Source organism: Mytilus trossulus, chromosome 4 (genome assembly GCF_036588685.1).
Source record: "Mytilus trossulus isolate FHL-02 chromosome 4, PNRI_Mtr1.1.1.hap1, whole genome shotgun sequence".
Lineage (NCBI taxonomy): Eukaryota > Metazoa > Mollusca > Bivalvia > Mytilida > Mytilidae > Mytilus > Mytilus trossulus.
The window spans coordinates 6,343,450-6,360,965 of NC_086376.1; the positions used below are offsets into that span (position 1 = coordinate 6,343,450).

Consider the following 17,516-nt stretch of genomic DNA (forward strand, 5'->3'; position numbering starts at 1 on the left):
ATTTATTTGTAAGTAGAAAACGGAAAAATATCATGGATCATGGTTATTTTCTAAAACTGCAATTCAAAATTGCCTGTCAAATGTTTTGTAATTCCTGATGGATGACATTTATAAAAAAAAACAAAAAAACATTTCTTAAAAACTGACCACGAAAAGGGCTCAGTGATCTGTGAAGTAAACAGTAACTATCTGAGTATCCCTAACAAAAAATTGAAACAGGATACCAGGAGGTAATATCTGTATATTACATGCATGTTCATATGTATTTTTATAGAAAAATTATGGATTTCAGAATGAATAAATTTACCTTGACTAGAAGGACTGCAGATATAAAATTTCTTTCCATTATCTGAAGGAGTCTTTGTAATGGAGAAGTCTTCAATGAAAATGATACTATCCTGTCCTAAAACTGAAATCAAATAATTAAATAGCAAATTAAGATATCTCAAGAAGAATTAATAGCAATGACTTAAAAAATGAAATGAATAAACCAATTACTTTGAATATTTTACAATAGTGAATTTTTATTTAAAACTTTAAACTGAGATAGAATTTCTTGCATCTTCCAAGAATGTTTGATCAAGGTAAATGTTAAATACTACAGTAAACTCTAGCAAATAAGAGATTATAATGTTTAAAAAAATATCGCATTTCCCTACATATTCATTTTAAAGATAAACATATAATCTTTGAAGATCAGGGCTGTCCAATAACAACATATACAGTATCCAGGGAGGGCACCTTGAAAATAGTGTAACCACTTTGAAGGCAATTCAAGAATTTTTTTTTCATCATACAAAAAATCTTTCCAAAGATGAATGCCTTTTGGACAAGTTCTTACTGGCGTTTTGCTTTGTGCCGTTGTGCATTTCATTTGCGCCAATTTTTTCTTTCATTTGCGCTGATTTTTTTTTTCATTTGCACCAATTTTTTTCTTCATTTGAGCCAATTTTTTACAGGTAAATTTCTGGTGAATAGATATAAGAAGATGTGGTATGAGTGCAAATAAGAGAACTCTCAATCCAAGTCATGTTGTTTTTCATTTATCATTTTAGACCTCTTCCATTAGCCATTTGTACAAATGAAATGAATTGTCAATCATAACATTGATATAACTGTTGTCCCCTGCTCACTATGGGGAGATGGAAGAAGGCCTACAAAATACATCTCCAGACTTTTTCCTTGACAGTACCCGTAGTTCTTTAACCTCTGTCTTTCGGTCATCTGCCACATGTTTATGCTCGATCAGTATTTTGACAATAGAATCCATGCTAACTTTGGCTTTACACGGTTTATGGTACATTTGAAAGATATGTTGTTATGTTTCAGGACACTAACCTTCCGATATGTATGCCCCTCGTTGATTAAAGAATTGACTCCTCGTCTCGTTTCAGTGTGTAATATGTCCATCATGTACAACGAAGTTCCAGAACAATATGAATCAAAATTAACTTAAACATAAATGCACAACCAGATTTCATCAATGGTATAGTACAGTACAAGTGCAAGTATTAACTTACCTGTAAATCTAATTAGGAGCAAATATAAAATCGGCGCAAATGAAAGAATGAAAATTTTCAAAATCGGCACAAATGTCATACGCCCGTTCTTACAGCAAATAATATCCTCAATAATATCATTATTTTAAGAATGTATATGGTACCTACATGCAACATTTCTGTGGTTAAATGGGTCAAATGAGAATGATAACAATGTTTCTGTGTATGATTTCTTCCATAACTTGGTCCCTGTATCTGCATTCCATAGTATCATAGAGTATGGAGGATGGAGAGCTACCAATAAATCATAAGAGGCATCCTGGTTTGACAACCATTGTAAATCTGAAATATTCAAAATAAGATTACTCATACTAAGAAAAAAGCTGTCAAATTTACAGTGAATTTCGTTTCATAAAGCAACCATTTTTAAACTTAGGGCCAATATATAAAGAGTAAAATGAAATTCCTTTTTTAATCAGTAATGAAATATTGAAATTTATAAAGCATTGGTTGAATGGTTTGAAAGTGAGTTCACAGAAACAACATGGAGAGCCATGAAATCAAACTTCACTTCTATTTCGTCATCAGAAAAAATACATTAAAATTTGAAAATAAAAGGTTTAAAAGTTCATAAATTATTTCACAGAAGCAGTACAGTACATGTTCTTAAAAACTAGTTTAACACAGCCACATTATGTATGTAAAGTCAGGGGTCTGTAATTCAGTGGTTGTTCTTTGTAACTGTGCATCATATTTATTTTTTCACTCATACATTTGGCTGTTAGTTTTCTCTTTTGAATTGTTTTACATTTGTCATTTCAGGCCCTTTTACAACTGACTATGAAACATTGGTTTTCTTCAGTGTGCTGTGACCTTTAGTTGTAATTTGGTCTCTGATGGAGGTCTCATTGGCAATCATACCACATCTCCTCTAATATATTACCTTGTATTGGTTTGTTGCCATCACTGAATTCTGTTTTTGGTTCTCCTTGTTTGACATCCCATATTATAATCAGACCATTAGAATCACCAGAGGCTAGTCTTAGTGTATAAGGACTTCCAAGGTCATGGTGGTAATTCTCATGTGACCATTTCACCTAAATCATACAAATTTACATGAATTTATGGAAATATTTTGACACAACCTTTTGGAATTTTGGAACCTTAATTCTCTTCAACTTTGTAATTATTTGGCTTTATTAATATTTTGATATGAGCATGAGCGTCACTGATGAGTCTTATGTAGACGAAACATGCATCTAACATTGACACATATACATGATGAAGAGAAGAAGTACAAATTTCAATTAGACTCAACAAGAAAAATCAGTCGAAAAGAAAATTCTATATCCATTTTAAGTTACACCAGTTAATCTGACTTCAGATCACTGAATGTTGTTATTGAACAATTGACTCTTAGTGTGGTGTAGTAAGAGAAGCATCATGACATTGAAAAAGTTCTGAAACATGCATGAATGTGAAAGTGTTCTATACAAATATACATCATAAAGTCAAAAAAGGTCATAATATTTTTTGAAAGGATTTTCTATTTTCTAATTATTTTTTTGAACATGCAAATAACATCAAATCAATAATAATTTACTAAACCTATGTGCTTGTACTTTTTTAATTATTTTTCATTTGTTTTACTTTGAGGAAACAAATTTCAATTAACTGAAATACAAAATTCTAACCTACCTTGACTACTGTTCCCTTATGCTTAACCAATACTTGTATGACCTGTAAAATATACCATTCAGTCATTAAATTTGATCTTATGAAATACTTTTATGAGTATCACGACTACAAATAAAATTCAACAGTTCCAGAAAAAAGTACATATTTAATAAAATTGAGGAATGTGATAAAGAGACAACATAAAATATATTTTTTTTTATTTTATAATTAGTCAATATCTTCCCAAAGCTGTGTTCAATGTACAAAAGTAGATTGATTGGCATTCAGCAAGTGCTCAGCTGAATCAGTACTATAAGCCCTATCTTGAGATTGAGATGAAGTGTGAGATCTCTGCTATTCCAGAGGTTATTTATTTGCTTTTCATTTAAATTCAGATCAAAACATGGCATTTTTTTTACATAAGCATGCAATCATAATCATCTTAAATATGTTTTTGATTGCACTATCTACCAGTACATGTAGTATCTCTAATTCTACAAGTGCTTACTGTAAAGTATGGTATTTAGTTTTCGGATGCATAACACTAGTTTCTCATATACTCTTTATAAGGTATGCATGAGAGAGAACTTTTTAAAGTCAAAAATATAAACATTTAAGTGTATTAAAATCAATGAGGCTCATAAAGAATACCCTAAAACTAGCTCAAGTTAACTTTGGGTGATGGTCATATTATCTGAAGAAGAACAAATATATTTTATAATAAACATGTATTGAATTATTCAATTTAAACATGTTAAAAATACTATACCTGAACATTTGTTGGGTCAATAATAGAAACATATCTCTGACATCCTTGTGCTATCAAACCTTGCCATCCCCTAAAACATGTACAAGATAATGTATTAATAATTGAGTATAAAAATATGAAAATATATGATGTATTGTTTACTTGTCATACATGTATGTGTACATGTAAGATCTATGCCACTGGAAAAAAAGAACTCCTTAACCTTTAGTAGAAATTGATTTCACCCATAGACTTTTGACAGATCATCTTGATCTTGTCTCTCAATTGTTAGTTCTTTCTCAATTCTTAGATTTCTATGAAGTGTTTCATGGAATTTTTGTTGTTCTCTTTTGGTGATGGTAATCTGTTTCCTTTTGATATGATTTGAATCATCTAATTCTTACTTTTAAATCCTTGATGACAATTTTTTAATAATCATCAGCAAATGTCCATATGTGTAAAAGTGCAGAAAACAACTGAAGGCCATCAATGGACATATCCTTAAAAATCTGATTGCTGATACATTGTACTTGGTTCATAGTAATTTGAGTTTGGGTTGTTTCCCTTGATTTATTTTTTGAAGGGACCTTAAATGACTAACTTATTTGAAACATATTTTATGACTAAGTCCAATTGTTTCTAGAGAGAGGTGATAATTCAAGGAAGGCTAGTATAGTGGTCAATAAAGCAAGTTGAATTTGGCTGATTTTGAAGAAATTTTACTTTTAGACATCCAGCAAATGGGAAGTAACTCTTGCTCAAATTATGTTTATCAAAACCTTTCTCTTTCACCAAGAGCACCCTTAAAGAACAACATGTCTATCCCTAGGTCATATGATTTTCATCTGTTACTTCAAATGGTTTTACCTTTAATTAATCTATAATCCTTTATTTTTGATGTAGAAAACACTAGTCATTTTGTATGTAGTCTGACAATGCACCAATATAAACATAAACATGATAAAAGAATGCCCTCTGTACAATTTTGAAATATCAGAATTTCCAGTGGCAAATTTAATTTAAAATGCATATATTCAGAATGAGAACATAATGGTGCAATATAAATATTATACAGTCAAACCTGTTTTTAGAGACCACTTAATGCCCTCTGATGTGTTTCTAAATTTATAAAAACACTATAAATAAATACTGCTTAATTTTGATTTTCCGTGTTGTTAAAAACAGGCATATAAGTCAAGGGAATTATCAAACATGAAGATTATGAAAAGAACATTATAGGAAAGTTGTTAAGTTCAATCCCTTTGTTTGTTTTTACTTTTTAAAGCAAGACATTCATAAGAATCTGTGATGTTCCTTAATGTTTATAATAAAATGGTTGACGTGAGGGCATTGCTCAGAGCCAGTAGTAAAAGTCTACAGATTGCTTGAAAGCAATCGTATCCCAAAAATGCAATTGTTTATTTTTTTCAGGTCAAACATTAAGATTTTCCTATCCATAAGTTTATTGCTGTTTTACTGAATTTTATTTGAAAAAAATAATGCCTATTAGTTTGCTAGGTGTAAGTTAGTCTGAGATTACTCTGACATCCGACGGCTGTTTTGCCAGACAAGCTGGGGCCGTGGGACGTCAGAGCTAGTCCCATATCAAAAAGTGGATATTTGCCCACCCAAAATAGATGCGCTGCTTCGTCACTTCTGGATCGGACTGATGGCCTTCAAATTATATAAATCAGGCATCAATCTCTTCATTCTTCATTTATCTCTTCATTTATGTAAGTTTCACCTACCTGCCAACCTCAAACTAGGTGTAAGTAAGCTAGTTTTTCTTTTAAAAAGGCTATTTTATTTTTTTCTGGGGCGCCTTCCTATGATGTCATAGAAAATAAATTAAACAGCCTTTGAAGACCTCATAAATGTTTGGACTAGGTGTGCATGGTCATGATGGTGTAAGTTAGGTTGTCAAAAGTTGAAAGATCTTGAAAGGAGCCAAAAATTATAAATAATTTATGTCAATTCTAGAAATTGTCTTCTGTAGTATGTTTGAAAATTCAAGACTATGGTTTATATTCTATGAGATAGCTGGTATCTTTTACCAATCACAAGCCCCTTTATTCTGTAAATGAAGAACACCAGTAACTGTTTTGGGAGACAGTTTCATTTTTCCCCTTCATGTGAAAATCAGATGTACCTAAGTTAAATATGAAGATCCTGATGTTCAAAACACACTCATAATATACATTTTTTAGAATATTATGGATTCTTGATATCCAATTCAAATTATCTAAATATATTTGCTATTTTCCATTAATATAGCGAATTCACTTAGTTATTTTTGGTAGAACGTGTATAATGATCTATTTATAAGGTACACACAAAACTTAATTTAGCTTTCTCCTCTTTCTCTCTCTCCGAACGAGGGTGGGTCTTTTCACCACCGAACACCACCGCACACCACCGACCACCGCCGAACACCCCAAAAACCAAAAACCACTAAGAAAAACTGTGATATTATACAATAAAACGATAAAATAAATTAAATTACATATAATTTAATCAATTTTCAGATTTTTATGGGCATCATTTTTATGTTAAAATCGATAATCAATATAAGGGAAAACGTCTCCGGATTATCACTTTCAAGATTACATTATGCATGTATGTCAATGTATGTGTGTTATCAAATTCACGTATTTTCATAATTAGTAAACAATTCAAGTATCCTCGTTCTCTGTTCATGGGTTATATTTTGATATGTGTCTCTTTTCTTATTATTGGTACAACTTTAAAAAACAAATGGGGAAAAAATATATATTTGAGGTGTCCAGGAGGGTCTGCAGAGTTCAAAAAGTGGGGTGTTATAGACTCTTCTTTTCTGTTATCTGTAGATATTTGGACTCTTAGTCTCCTAATTTGTTGAATTAATAACTTGAATAGTATATTTAAGTACCATTTATAACGATAAAAGTCAAAATAAAAAACTTTTGGGGTGTTCGGTGGTGTTCGGCGGTGTGCGGTGGTGTTCGGTGGTGAAAAGACCTACCGTCCGAACGATACGAAAGTGTTTCTCGGGACTCACCGATGATCGCACAGGAAAGCTGACACGACTGACTAAAAAAAAATATGTTTCAGTTTTAATCAGTTCACTCTGCTTTTTCATGATTTCATTTTAGTTACAGTAAATCATGTACGTTCCTAGCGATCATATGTAAGGTTGTCAAAATGAAATGATAAGCAATAGCACCTACATAAATCAAAGTGTTATGATCTTATGTCCATCCACTTGCTATCATCATAATTTTTTTGGTAAAGGCTTGTGAGATTTGTGTCTACAGTTACATTGCGTGAGAGATCAAATTCAAAGCATGCTTCCATGTCGATCTGCCCTCTAAGTCCATCTGTCCCATGTGGATCCATCCATGTCTATCCAGCCCCACATTTAAGAGGGGGGATAGTACCTTTATTGGGACTCCGGGATCATGTGTTTTTAAGCTCGGGATTTCAGGATTATTCTTCTTCTTTCAGTACAGAGTGGGACTCTTTCTTGAGTGTATAAATGACCCTTGCTCGTGAAATCATGAGGCCTTTCCTCCTCACTTAATAAAAACTATTTACAGGAAAATTATTTACAAATAAAACTATGTACATCTGGGGTCAAAGGAGTTCTAGGTGTGTGAAGCTCATGTCAAGGCCTCTGGCAGGATGGTAAGGCTGGCCTTGAACTCTTCTAGTGTAGCTGCTGTTGTGGCTTTTTTCAGTAGAATATTCCATTCCCTGGTTGATCTTGGTAAGAAGGAGTACCTTTATTGGTCTTTTAGAGTGCGCTGTTGGTGTATGCGGTGGCCTTCTCTGGTCCTTGAATCTCCAGGTTTGTAATAATTAGGGGGGATTGACCGATTCGAGATCTGGTAATTATTTTTTTGGATTTTGGAATGTCAGGATTTTTAATTTAAGATCAGGACCCCCTCATATCCCCCCTCATTTAACTTAGTGGATGACTAGTCCAAATAACTATTAATAGATATGCCATTTTTGTATGGCTTTTATAATAAAAAAAAAAAAAGTTGGAACGGGAAGCCTTCAGTTGTAGGAAGGCGTAATAGCAAAATCAAAAATATTCTTTCTCATTATAATAAAATGTCAGAACCTCAGCAGGAATATCATCTCTACCTGCTGCTTTAGTCCAAATAATTATGACATCTTGGCAGGCTAGGCGTCAAAGAAAAAAAAATATAATAGCCTTTCAAGATGTCATAATTATTTGGACTATCTGCTGCTTTAGCTATGGAACTTAGACCCCAAATTGTCAAAAAATAATATATATGGACATAAGAGCTACAGTTCTGTAGCTAAAGCAGCAGGAAGAGATGATATTCCTGCTGTGGTTCTGACAAATGTTATTCATGTTATTATACTTCAAATAAAAGATGAACTATATAGACCTTTTTTATTAATAAATTTTAAAAAGTTTTTCACCTTGATTTTAATTGAAAAAAAAGTGATTTTGACTGGACTTCATTTGGTTTATGATTATCATACAATTGTTTTAAATAAACAAACCAGTTATAGACCAAGGATTTGAAAAGACTATAAATTATGATCATTATGAATTATGTTAATATGTTCCTGGAATTATGAAAAAGTTTATTTACCCTCTTAAATTAACCATTTGAACTACTAAAAATTGTAAGAAAGTTTGGTTGGATCATAAAAGAGGGATGAAAGATACCAAAGGGACAGTCAAACTCATAAATCTAAAACAAACTGACAATGCCATGGCTAAAAATGAAAAAGACAAACAGACAAACAATAGTACACATGACACAACATAGATGACATAGAAAACCAAAGAATAAACAACATGAACCCCATAACTTATTCATGTATAATTACATGTAGCTCAAATCATGCAAATCTTTGAAAAAAAAATATATTGTCAAAAGAAATATACTTTTGCCACTTAGTCAAATAAAGCATTTTCATCCTTTTTTACAAAGATTGCTCAATTTTGTCATTTTCTGACTTGTACAAGTTCAAAATTATTAACACATTTTATAATATCATTATACATATTTTGACTTTTTGTAAGCTGGAAACAACAAAAAAACTTTTTTTTTGTCACATGCATGTATGTCTAAGAAGCTCTATTTAAACAAATTTGATTGGAATTTAATTTTGCATATTCAAAAGACAACTCCAAAAATTGTGATTGGAGCCACAATTATGGGAATTGAAAATATTTATATTTTAGCAACTCTCAAACGATGCTGAGGGAAAAAATGACTTCTGAGAATTATAAATCTCAAATTTCTCAAGGTCCAGTAATTGAATTTTTTCTATAATTTCAGTTTTACAACAGTAAACAGTGATGACAGTGGTTAATAAGTCACAGAAACTTGCTGCAGAAATTGGAGTACGACTGTTCTTATTTGTATTTTACTAGTAAGTACTATCATTTACATAATACAGAAATTATGTACTATAAAATATGATTGATTTTTCATTGGTTCACTCCTTTCAGAACTCATTTTCTTTGTAAGTTAGCAGCATGTTATTGTTTTATGATATTTATAACAGGCTATTATTTGAACTTGGAATTATTTTTAATTATGGAACTTGCATAATTTCTTGTGCTTGAAATTTTTGATAAATTCCATGTTTATCTGGGATTTTAATGTTTTGAAAGGTTCATTACACTTTCCATACAATATTGTATTTTGTATAGATGTGTTGTGCAGGGCACAGTACATTCTATTGAAAATGTACTATCTTCTTTGTAATAGAGAGTGGTGTTTAAAAAATTCAAGCACTTGAAATTATGCAAATTCCATAATTAGAAATAATTTCAAGTTCAATAACATCCTGTTATATATACCCTTAAATAATAACATGCTGCTGACTTACAAAAAAATTAGTTCTCAAATTTTGAGTTTAATATATTCTTTTCAGCATAAGTGATGATGGTACTCCATACTTTCGAAAGATCCAACCGGAGGAATTCTGGCTGTACAGATATCCAAGAACACCAAGTTATTACCCAGGATATCTTCTTTGGGTTTGTATAAAGTTGTTGACTGTTTATTGTGTCTTCATTCTCTAGCTGTTAATACTTCTGCAATTCAAGACATTAAACATAATAAAATTGAGTATGAAAATGGGAAATGCGTCAAAAGGACAAAAAACAAATCAAAGTGCAGAAAATAGCCCAAGGCCACCAATGGGCCTTCAACATGGTGAGAAAACTACGTAGGTAGAGGTTTATAAAAAACATATATAAAAGTAGCAAAGACTTCAGGATGTTGGTTCCTCTTTTGAATTGTTTCACATGTTTTAATCATTGGTCCTTTCAATAACTCACTAAGCATATGTGTTTCCTAATTGTTGAAGGCAGTACACTGACCATAAGGTATTTTTTCTCTGCTCGATCTTTTGTAGAAATGAAAGCTGTCTATTTAGATATTTTACATGATATTGGTGATAATATTGATAGGTGTCTGTGTTTGGAATGTCAGCATAAAAATGAGACCCAGAAGAAAAGTTCTAAAAATAAAAAAAGAATTTAAAAAGTTTAATAATGAAATCAATCATATTTTTCAGAAATGCCTAATTTTAAAATGCTGTCCAAAATACTAAAGTAATCATATGTTATTGAAATTATTTTTTTGTAGATTACTATTCTTGGAGTACCAACAATTGTAGCAACTGTATATTTCATCAAACACAGAGATAAAACAGACTGGCAACAGGCTATATTAGGTTTGTTGAATTCTCCAACTAAATTTTCACTGCAAGTAGCTATATAGATGCAGCTGCTGTGAAAAATTGATATTGTATTTGAATAACATCAGGCAAATATTATAGCCTTATACATATTTTTATACAGACATTATACATGTTATGAGATATTTAATGGACTTCAAATCTGGAATAGACAAAAAGTAATGACAATTGTAGCTTTTTTTGCCAGAGAGGAAAGTGCTCAGGGTTCAATGGCAAAAGGAATATCAATTTGTCAAGAATTGAAAGAAATCAGAAAATGTACAAAATTAAACAACTCATTCACCACATAATCAGTCAACTCGCATCATCTTGATAATTTTTGTCAGAAAAATTCAACTTTGAATGTCAAAAACAGTATACATGTATTCTTATTATCTATAAAAATTCTGTAACCTCAAGACTAAAACTGATGTCCTTTTGCTAATTGATAGATTAGCATTTTGTTACTTATGATATCTCAAAATTCATGTAATAATCACATTTAATTTTGTCAGACTGGTCAGTATATATTGGGTATTTGAAATACCAGTCAATAAAATATATTCAATCAATATCAATATGAGTTTCATTTTAGGTGTTGTGTTATCTATCTACCTGACTGCTTCTGTTACAAATTGTATAAAGCTAGCTGTTGGAAGGTAAATTAAAATGCTAGTAATTTTTTAAGGTTTTCCTTTTTTTTTTTAAAGTTAATTTCCCAGTATGTTTAATTAAGGTGGATCATCGCTATATATTTTCTCAGATACAACTCTCTTTTCTTTGCCAAAATGGAGATTTTCAGTGTTTTTTTGTAAATTCTATAAAAGTTGTAAGCTTAATGTGCTATTTTTCAAGCTTAAAATTGTCCAATTTTGCAGGATATACACCCTTTTGGTGAATAAAGAGAATTCAATAAGATAGAATTTTGAAATAAGATATGAGAAGATAATATTATTGAAGAAAATAGAAAGAAAAAATGGTGTCATTGCACTTGTTTTCTTGCTTTAATTAAAATTACCGGTAAACCATTATTCCAGTTTAAAAAAAGAACTGTCCCCTTAAATGACTTCACTGTCATCAAAGTGAGAGGGTTAGCACTATAAAACCAGGTTTAATCCACCATTCTCTACATTTGAAAATACCTGGACCAAGTCAGGAATATGACAGTTCTTGTCCATTAGTTTTTGATGTGTTTTGTTATTTGATTTTGCCAAGTGTGTGAGTATGGACTTTCCGAATTGATTTTCCTCTAAGTTAAGTATTTTTGTGATTTAACTTTTTCATGAACAATTTGATTAAATTAAATATTTAGAATTTGTTACAACAGTCCAAATGATGCAAAAATAACTAATTTTATGTGTTTATTAACAAACAGTCATGCACATTCATTGCATTTCTTGTTTACAATTTGGAGTTAAGTATGGCATTCATTATCACTGAACTATAAAAAAGAAGATAAAGTATGATTGCCAATGAGACAACTATCCACAAAAGACCAAAATGACACAGACATTAACAACTATAGGTCACCGTACTGCCTTCAACAATGAGCAAAGCCAATACTGCATGTCAGCTATAAAAGGCCCCGATTAGACAAGTCCAAATGATGCAAACAAGAAAACTAACGTCCATTAGTATATATTTGTATATACTCTAGTATATATTTGTTTTGGGGCAAGCTGAAGGACACCTCTAGGTGCGGTAATTTCTCGCTACATTGAAGACCTGTTGGTGACCTTCTGCTGTTGTTTTTTCTATGGTCGGGTTGTTGTCTCTTTGACACATTCCCCATTTTCATTCTCAATTTTATTGAATATTAGTTTACAATCCAATAAATAATACAAATATCCATTCTTTAAAACAGATTTAGATTATAGTTTGTTTTTACAAGTCACTTGCATTTCATATGGATCGAATACTTTTACCACAGACAAAAAGATGAATATGTGTCGATATTCTTCCATTTATCCTATTCAGACACTGTCACAAATGGTTAAAGGTGACATGTCAATCACATTACACCTTTGTTTGATATTGGCAATTTTTATTTATCCTGTTTAAGTTAGTTTTATATAGAATTCATAGTTGATAGACTTTGTTTAATATTTACATTGTTTCAATATGACTATATCATATTTTCTAGTATTAGAAACCTTACCAGTTACTTTGTTGCCTGACAACATTTACAAAAAGAAGTGACTATTTTTTCCTCCAATCTAGGCCCCGTCCAGACTTTTTAGAGAGATGTTTTCCAGATGGTAAAATCAACAATGAACTAAAATGTACAGGAAACACAGCAGACATCATTCAGGGATATAAAAGTTTTCCCAGTGGACATTCATCATGTTAGTAGAGTATATATGTTTATTACTTATCATGATACAACTGCATGTTAGAGAATATCCATTCAAATATTATAATTTTATTAAAACTGCTTATTAAGAAAGCCAAACTGATATCTAAATATAATCATGATAAATCTGCATGTTAAAAAATGTCCCAAAATAATTTTATATGGATTTAAATTACACCTTAAGAAAGTCAACCAACTGATACAATCTTGAGAAAAAACATGTTTTTAACGTCTGAACAATGGATATTATTTAGATAGAATTACGTGAAAATAGACCAAACAACTGAAAAACAGTAATGAAATCAAAAGAAATTGTTTTGTAAATTTGTTTTTGATTACTGTGGATTCATTTATTTTTCGTGGGTACCAATTTTCGTGGTTTGAGGAAAACTTACATATTCGTGGATATTCAATTTCGTGGTTTTGGCAAAGTCTACACTCATTCCTTTACAAAATTTGTATTTCATTGAACATTTGAATTCGTGGTTTTCCTGTACCCATGAAATCCACGAAAATTGGTATCCAATGAATATTAATGAATTCACAGTAATCGAATTCACTGGAGACTCCAATGTTGTAATGTTAAAAGATGTAAAATCTCTACAATGACAAGAGCTTACCATCAGATTACACAACCAGATCAACAGTTTTTGTGTGTGTGAAAGTATGATTTAGTTTTAAGAAGATGTAATATGAGTGCCAATGAGACAACTCTCCGTCCAAGTCACATTTTGTTTAAAATAAGCTATTATAGGTTAAAGAATGGCCTTCAACACAGAATAGCCTTGGCTCACATTTGTGTATTAAAAAAGAAAAGCATTTCATGTGTCTCATATGTAATAGGTTGTCTTGGGAGGAAGACAAGAATTCTAGGAGACTATTACAGTTAGGTTTGACAGTTCACCGCAGGATCCATATTCATGTCACATAGATATAATCTTGACCTGTATTGCATGTAGCCTATAAGCCATTTAATTTAAAGTTTCAATTATCTGGCTATACATATTACCTCAGTTCAGACAGATTTACATTAAAGTCTGCAATTATTTTCTTTTTAAACTTACCAGACTCAGAACCTGTAAATCGTTCCATTGTTTAATTTAGTAAATCATTGTCAAGAAGCTGAATTGTACATATTTTTGGGACGTTTAGTATGAAATGATGTAAATTTTGTTATTGTACACACTTATTTTAATTGAAGATTTCCTGTTTTTCAATTATTAAATTGTTTAATCGAACTATGATGTTAATACTTGTATAATTTATTTTTCAGTTGCATTTTCCAGTTTCGGATATGTTGCACTTTACATTGCAGGAAAATGTCAGTGTTTTACATTAAAAGGCAGAGGGCATGCCTATAAACTTTGTATGGTATTTATTCCCCTTGTATGGGCAACCTTAATTGCAGCTTCAAGAACAGCTGATTTTCATCACCATTGGCAAGGTAATTGAAATAAGATAAAAGGAAGGATTATTGAACATGTGGATTTATACTTCTTGTGTGTTTTATCCAAAGACAATTTTAAAAAGGGCAAATGAGAGAACAGCTTAGGGAACATTGAGTTATGAGTAATTCTAGTCAAAGATATTCTGGGCAGATTAATGTGCGGGACTGTGTGTATTTCTTCATCCTTATATTTTGGGACAGGATTAGAGCTAGCGAAAATCAGTAGAAACAGAACAAATTTAATTCAATGGTTTTAAAGGAAAAACAGCAATTAAACTTTTTATAAAATATGAAATAAAAAAAAGCTTTATAGTTTCCAATATAACTTTTAATTGGAAGCTGTCAAATGTGTAAAAGTGTATCAGATTGAAACAGCAGATAGTATGATTTTGTAAGAAGGTGAAAGAGATTTTTTTTTATCAAAACTTGACTTAAATTGAATTCATAATTAACTGTTGTCCTCTCTCAATCGTGATTAGAACAGCAGTGCATCATGTGCCAAAATTAAGCAGAGAATTGTCTTTTGAACACACATATCTCAAAATACAGAAGAAAGAAAAAATAATTGACGGTCACTCTTCTTCAGATCCATTAACGTCATATCTCAGAATAGAGAGGTAGTTTTGAGTGAAAAATGATAAGATTGGTATAGAATTACATACAAAGATTAAAAAAATATGTAAATATCTGCCAACATGTTTAATAATTATTGTCACTGAAATGATTATTGTCTTATAATTTATAACAGCTAGCTCAAGAGTGAAAATGGCAAAAATTATCAGCTTGAAAATATTTATCTCCTATGAAAAGTTCAGAAAATCTGACAACTGTGTTGGAGTTGTTGCCCCTGAAATGTTGATTTGCATAACTCTGTTTATAGTTTTTGGCAGTTATCAATGAACCTTTAGGACTGAAGTTAAAATTGGATCATTCAAAAATGGTCAGCAACACAACAGTAACACTTTTCCCTATGAGAGCCTCTGATTATTATAGATTTCAATCATTTATTTTTTTTAAATATTTATAAAAAATAGTTGTTATATTGAATTTCTGTAGTAAATTATCTTTTAATCTCATTTCAGATGTGATAGTAGGCAGTATATTAGGACTAGTGATATCATACTTATGTTACAGACAGTACTATCCATCAGTATACAGATCTAATTGCCATATACCTTACATTAGTGACAATACTTCACGGGACGTTGAATTACAAGTTATTAAGGATCATATTAATATACCATAAAAATAAAGTAAAATTATATTGAAATCCAGATATAAGAGGGAAATATCTCTGAAAATTTGTTATCATTTGTAAAACGGACTTAATTTTGTGCTATAAGTGTTGGAATGAAATATTAATTTATGAAAGGTTTTTGGATAATACAAATTTTATTTTAAACAGCTAGCATTTGTAGTTTTAATACCACTGGATATATAAAAATGGTTGTTTATTTTATACCGTCTTCACATATTTGTTACTTTTGTTTTATAGTTTTTTGTATTTATTGAGATCATGCTTATTAAAATTGTTTTTGCGGGCAATGTTTTTTTCTCTTTTGAATACAACCAATGAAAATTACTGGCTACAAGCCCTTTGAACCAATAGAATTGAATTGTTACCATATATAAGTATAAACTTGAGGCAGTTTGCTTCTCTTGTTATGGACTTTTTGCCTTATGGAAGTACACCACTAATTCATGGTCCCATTGCTTTCTATGTTAAATTCCTCCGTTTCAAGCAGGCACACCTCTTTTATTTTAAGTTCAAATAAAGTGGCAATCATTGCATTTCAAAGCAACACTTTATGGTGTCTTGTACTGAAAAAATCAACATACCTTGCATGGCATATAAGAAAGAACTGGTTCCCAGAACTTCAGATGTACCAAAACAGGTACTTTAGATCTGACAAACAGACAAAATGTACCCTCTTTTTAAAATTTGGTGCAGTTTTTTTAATATTCAAAACTAAAAGTCCAAAAGTGTTCTACAATGATCACCAGTCCTTCAGCTTTCATTTGATACCAAAAATACCTAAATATTCTACATATTTTGAAAGTTACACTCATGCGTAGGAACTATTTTGTGTTAAATATGTACTACTTTCTGGTATGTGCTTTCTGGCCGGGCCTGAATTAGTGGTGTTACACCTTATATTCAGAAACCTAGTTTTTCCTCACTAACCTCTTCTTTTCAAGTCATATTCCTATTGTCGAACCTGCAACTTCTGTCGCAGAAACCTCAACATAGGGATAGTAACCAAGATGTGTCGGCCATATGTCTATTGTCCTTGACTTCATATTCAAACTACTTTAAAATTATTAGTTAAGAAGGTGGAAGACCTGGATGCTTCATACTTTGTATATAAATGCTCTTTGTTATGAAGTTTGTTTCAGTCATATGTCCAGTCCTTGACCTCATATTCAGGGTTCACCAACTACTTGTGTGATATAAAGTTAATTTCTCTCTTATGAGTAAAAGGCCTTAGGATAACTATATTTAGTATGTGCTTACCTTGTCTGCTGGACAGTTTTCATCTAACCTCAACCTCATTTTATTGATCAGTGATCATGTTAGGTTCTCTTGGTCAAGTCCATAACTATCTCTATTACAAGCAATACTTATATTGTACTGTGTACATGTCCAACTGGTAGGTGTTATCTGACCTTGAGAGGTTTAAGTTATTTTTTTGCGTTTTCTTTTTTAATACTAAGTGCAATAGGTCAACTTTATTTGATGTATGGAAATGTTTCACAATGATGATGTACATGTCATTTGACCTTGACAACCTTTTCATGGTTTATTGCCAAATGTCAAGACTGTTGTTCTTAAAGTAAACTATAAGCAAGTTACCTGTATTGAATGCAGATTGATTGTAAGCTATACATGTCTGTCTGCCATGATTCATTTGACCTCATTTTTAGTTTTCCTGGTTAAATTATTCTGATAAATTATATTAAAGCAATAGGTTAACTATACTTGGTGTATGGAATGATTGTGAGATATACATGTACATGTATTCCTGGTTTGGTTCATCTAACCATGATCTCATTTAAGTTTATACAATACTTGTG

At 31.2% G+C, this 17,516-nt stretch overlaps 2 protein-coding genes across 3 annotated transcripts in view; one reads left to right on the plus strand and one right to left on the minus strand.

The window, feature by feature from the left end:
• Positions 1-6,075, minus strand: part of LOC134714556 (WD repeat-containing protein 11-like) — a 52,063-nt gene extending 45,988 nt beyond the window's left edge. Inside the window, exons 1-6 of the mRNA XM_063575904.1 lie at positions 5,979-6,075; positions 3,946-4,015; positions 3,198-3,239; positions 2,443-2,596; positions 1,668-1,841; positions 308-409 (exon numbers count right to left, since the gene is read on the minus strand). Coding sequence (XP_063431974.1) covers positions 308-409; positions 1,668-1,841; positions 2,443-2,596; positions 3,198-3,239; positions 3,946-4,015; positions 5,979-6,043 — 607 coding nt within the window. The 5' untranslated portion in view covers positions 6,044-6,075. The remainder of the gene's footprint in view (positions 1-307; positions 410-1,667; positions 1,842-2,442; positions 2,597-3,197; positions 3,240-3,945; positions 4,016-5,978) is intronic.
• Positions 6,076-6,939: 864 nt separating this feature from the next.
• On the plus strand, positions 6,940-15,980 carry LOC134714557 (phospholipid phosphatase 5-like). 2 transcript variants are annotated; one of them, XM_063575906.1, is made up of 8 exons: positions 6,940-7,069; positions 9,231-9,324; positions 9,832-9,937; positions 10,551-10,638; positions 11,237-11,300; positions 12,862-12,986; positions 14,268-14,438; positions 15,524-15,980. In XM_063575906.1, exons 2-8 carry the CDS (start codon positions 9,251-9,253, stop codon positions 15,685-15,687), a joined length of 792 nt encoding a protein of 263 aa, XP_063431976.1. In that variant the 5' UTR covers positions 6,940-7,069; positions 9,231-9,250; the 3' UTR covers positions 15,688-15,980. The 2 variants fall into 2 exon arrangements, with proteins under 2 accessions (XP_063431976.1, XP_063431977.1); XM_063575907.1 differs by having other exon boundaries at positions 6,949-7,090.
• Positions 15,981-17,516: the final 1,536 nt, after the last annotated feature.

What these genes read in the sequence shown, in the direction of transcription:
- LOC134714557 (XM_063575906.1), top strand. Translation starts at nt 9,251, where the DNA reads ATGACAGTGGTTAATAAGTCACAGAAACTTGCTGCAGAAATTGGAGTA. An exon ending in CTGGCAACAGGCTATATTAG is followed by an intron (nt 10,639 to 11,236) that starts GTTTGTTGAATT and finishes GTTTCATTTTAG; the next exon opens with GTGTTGTGTTATCTATCTAC. An exon ending in TTTTCATCACCATTGGCAAG is followed by an intron (nt 14,439 to 15,523) that starts GTAATTGAAATA and finishes ATCTCATTTCAG; the next exon opens with ATGTGATAGTAGGCAGTATA.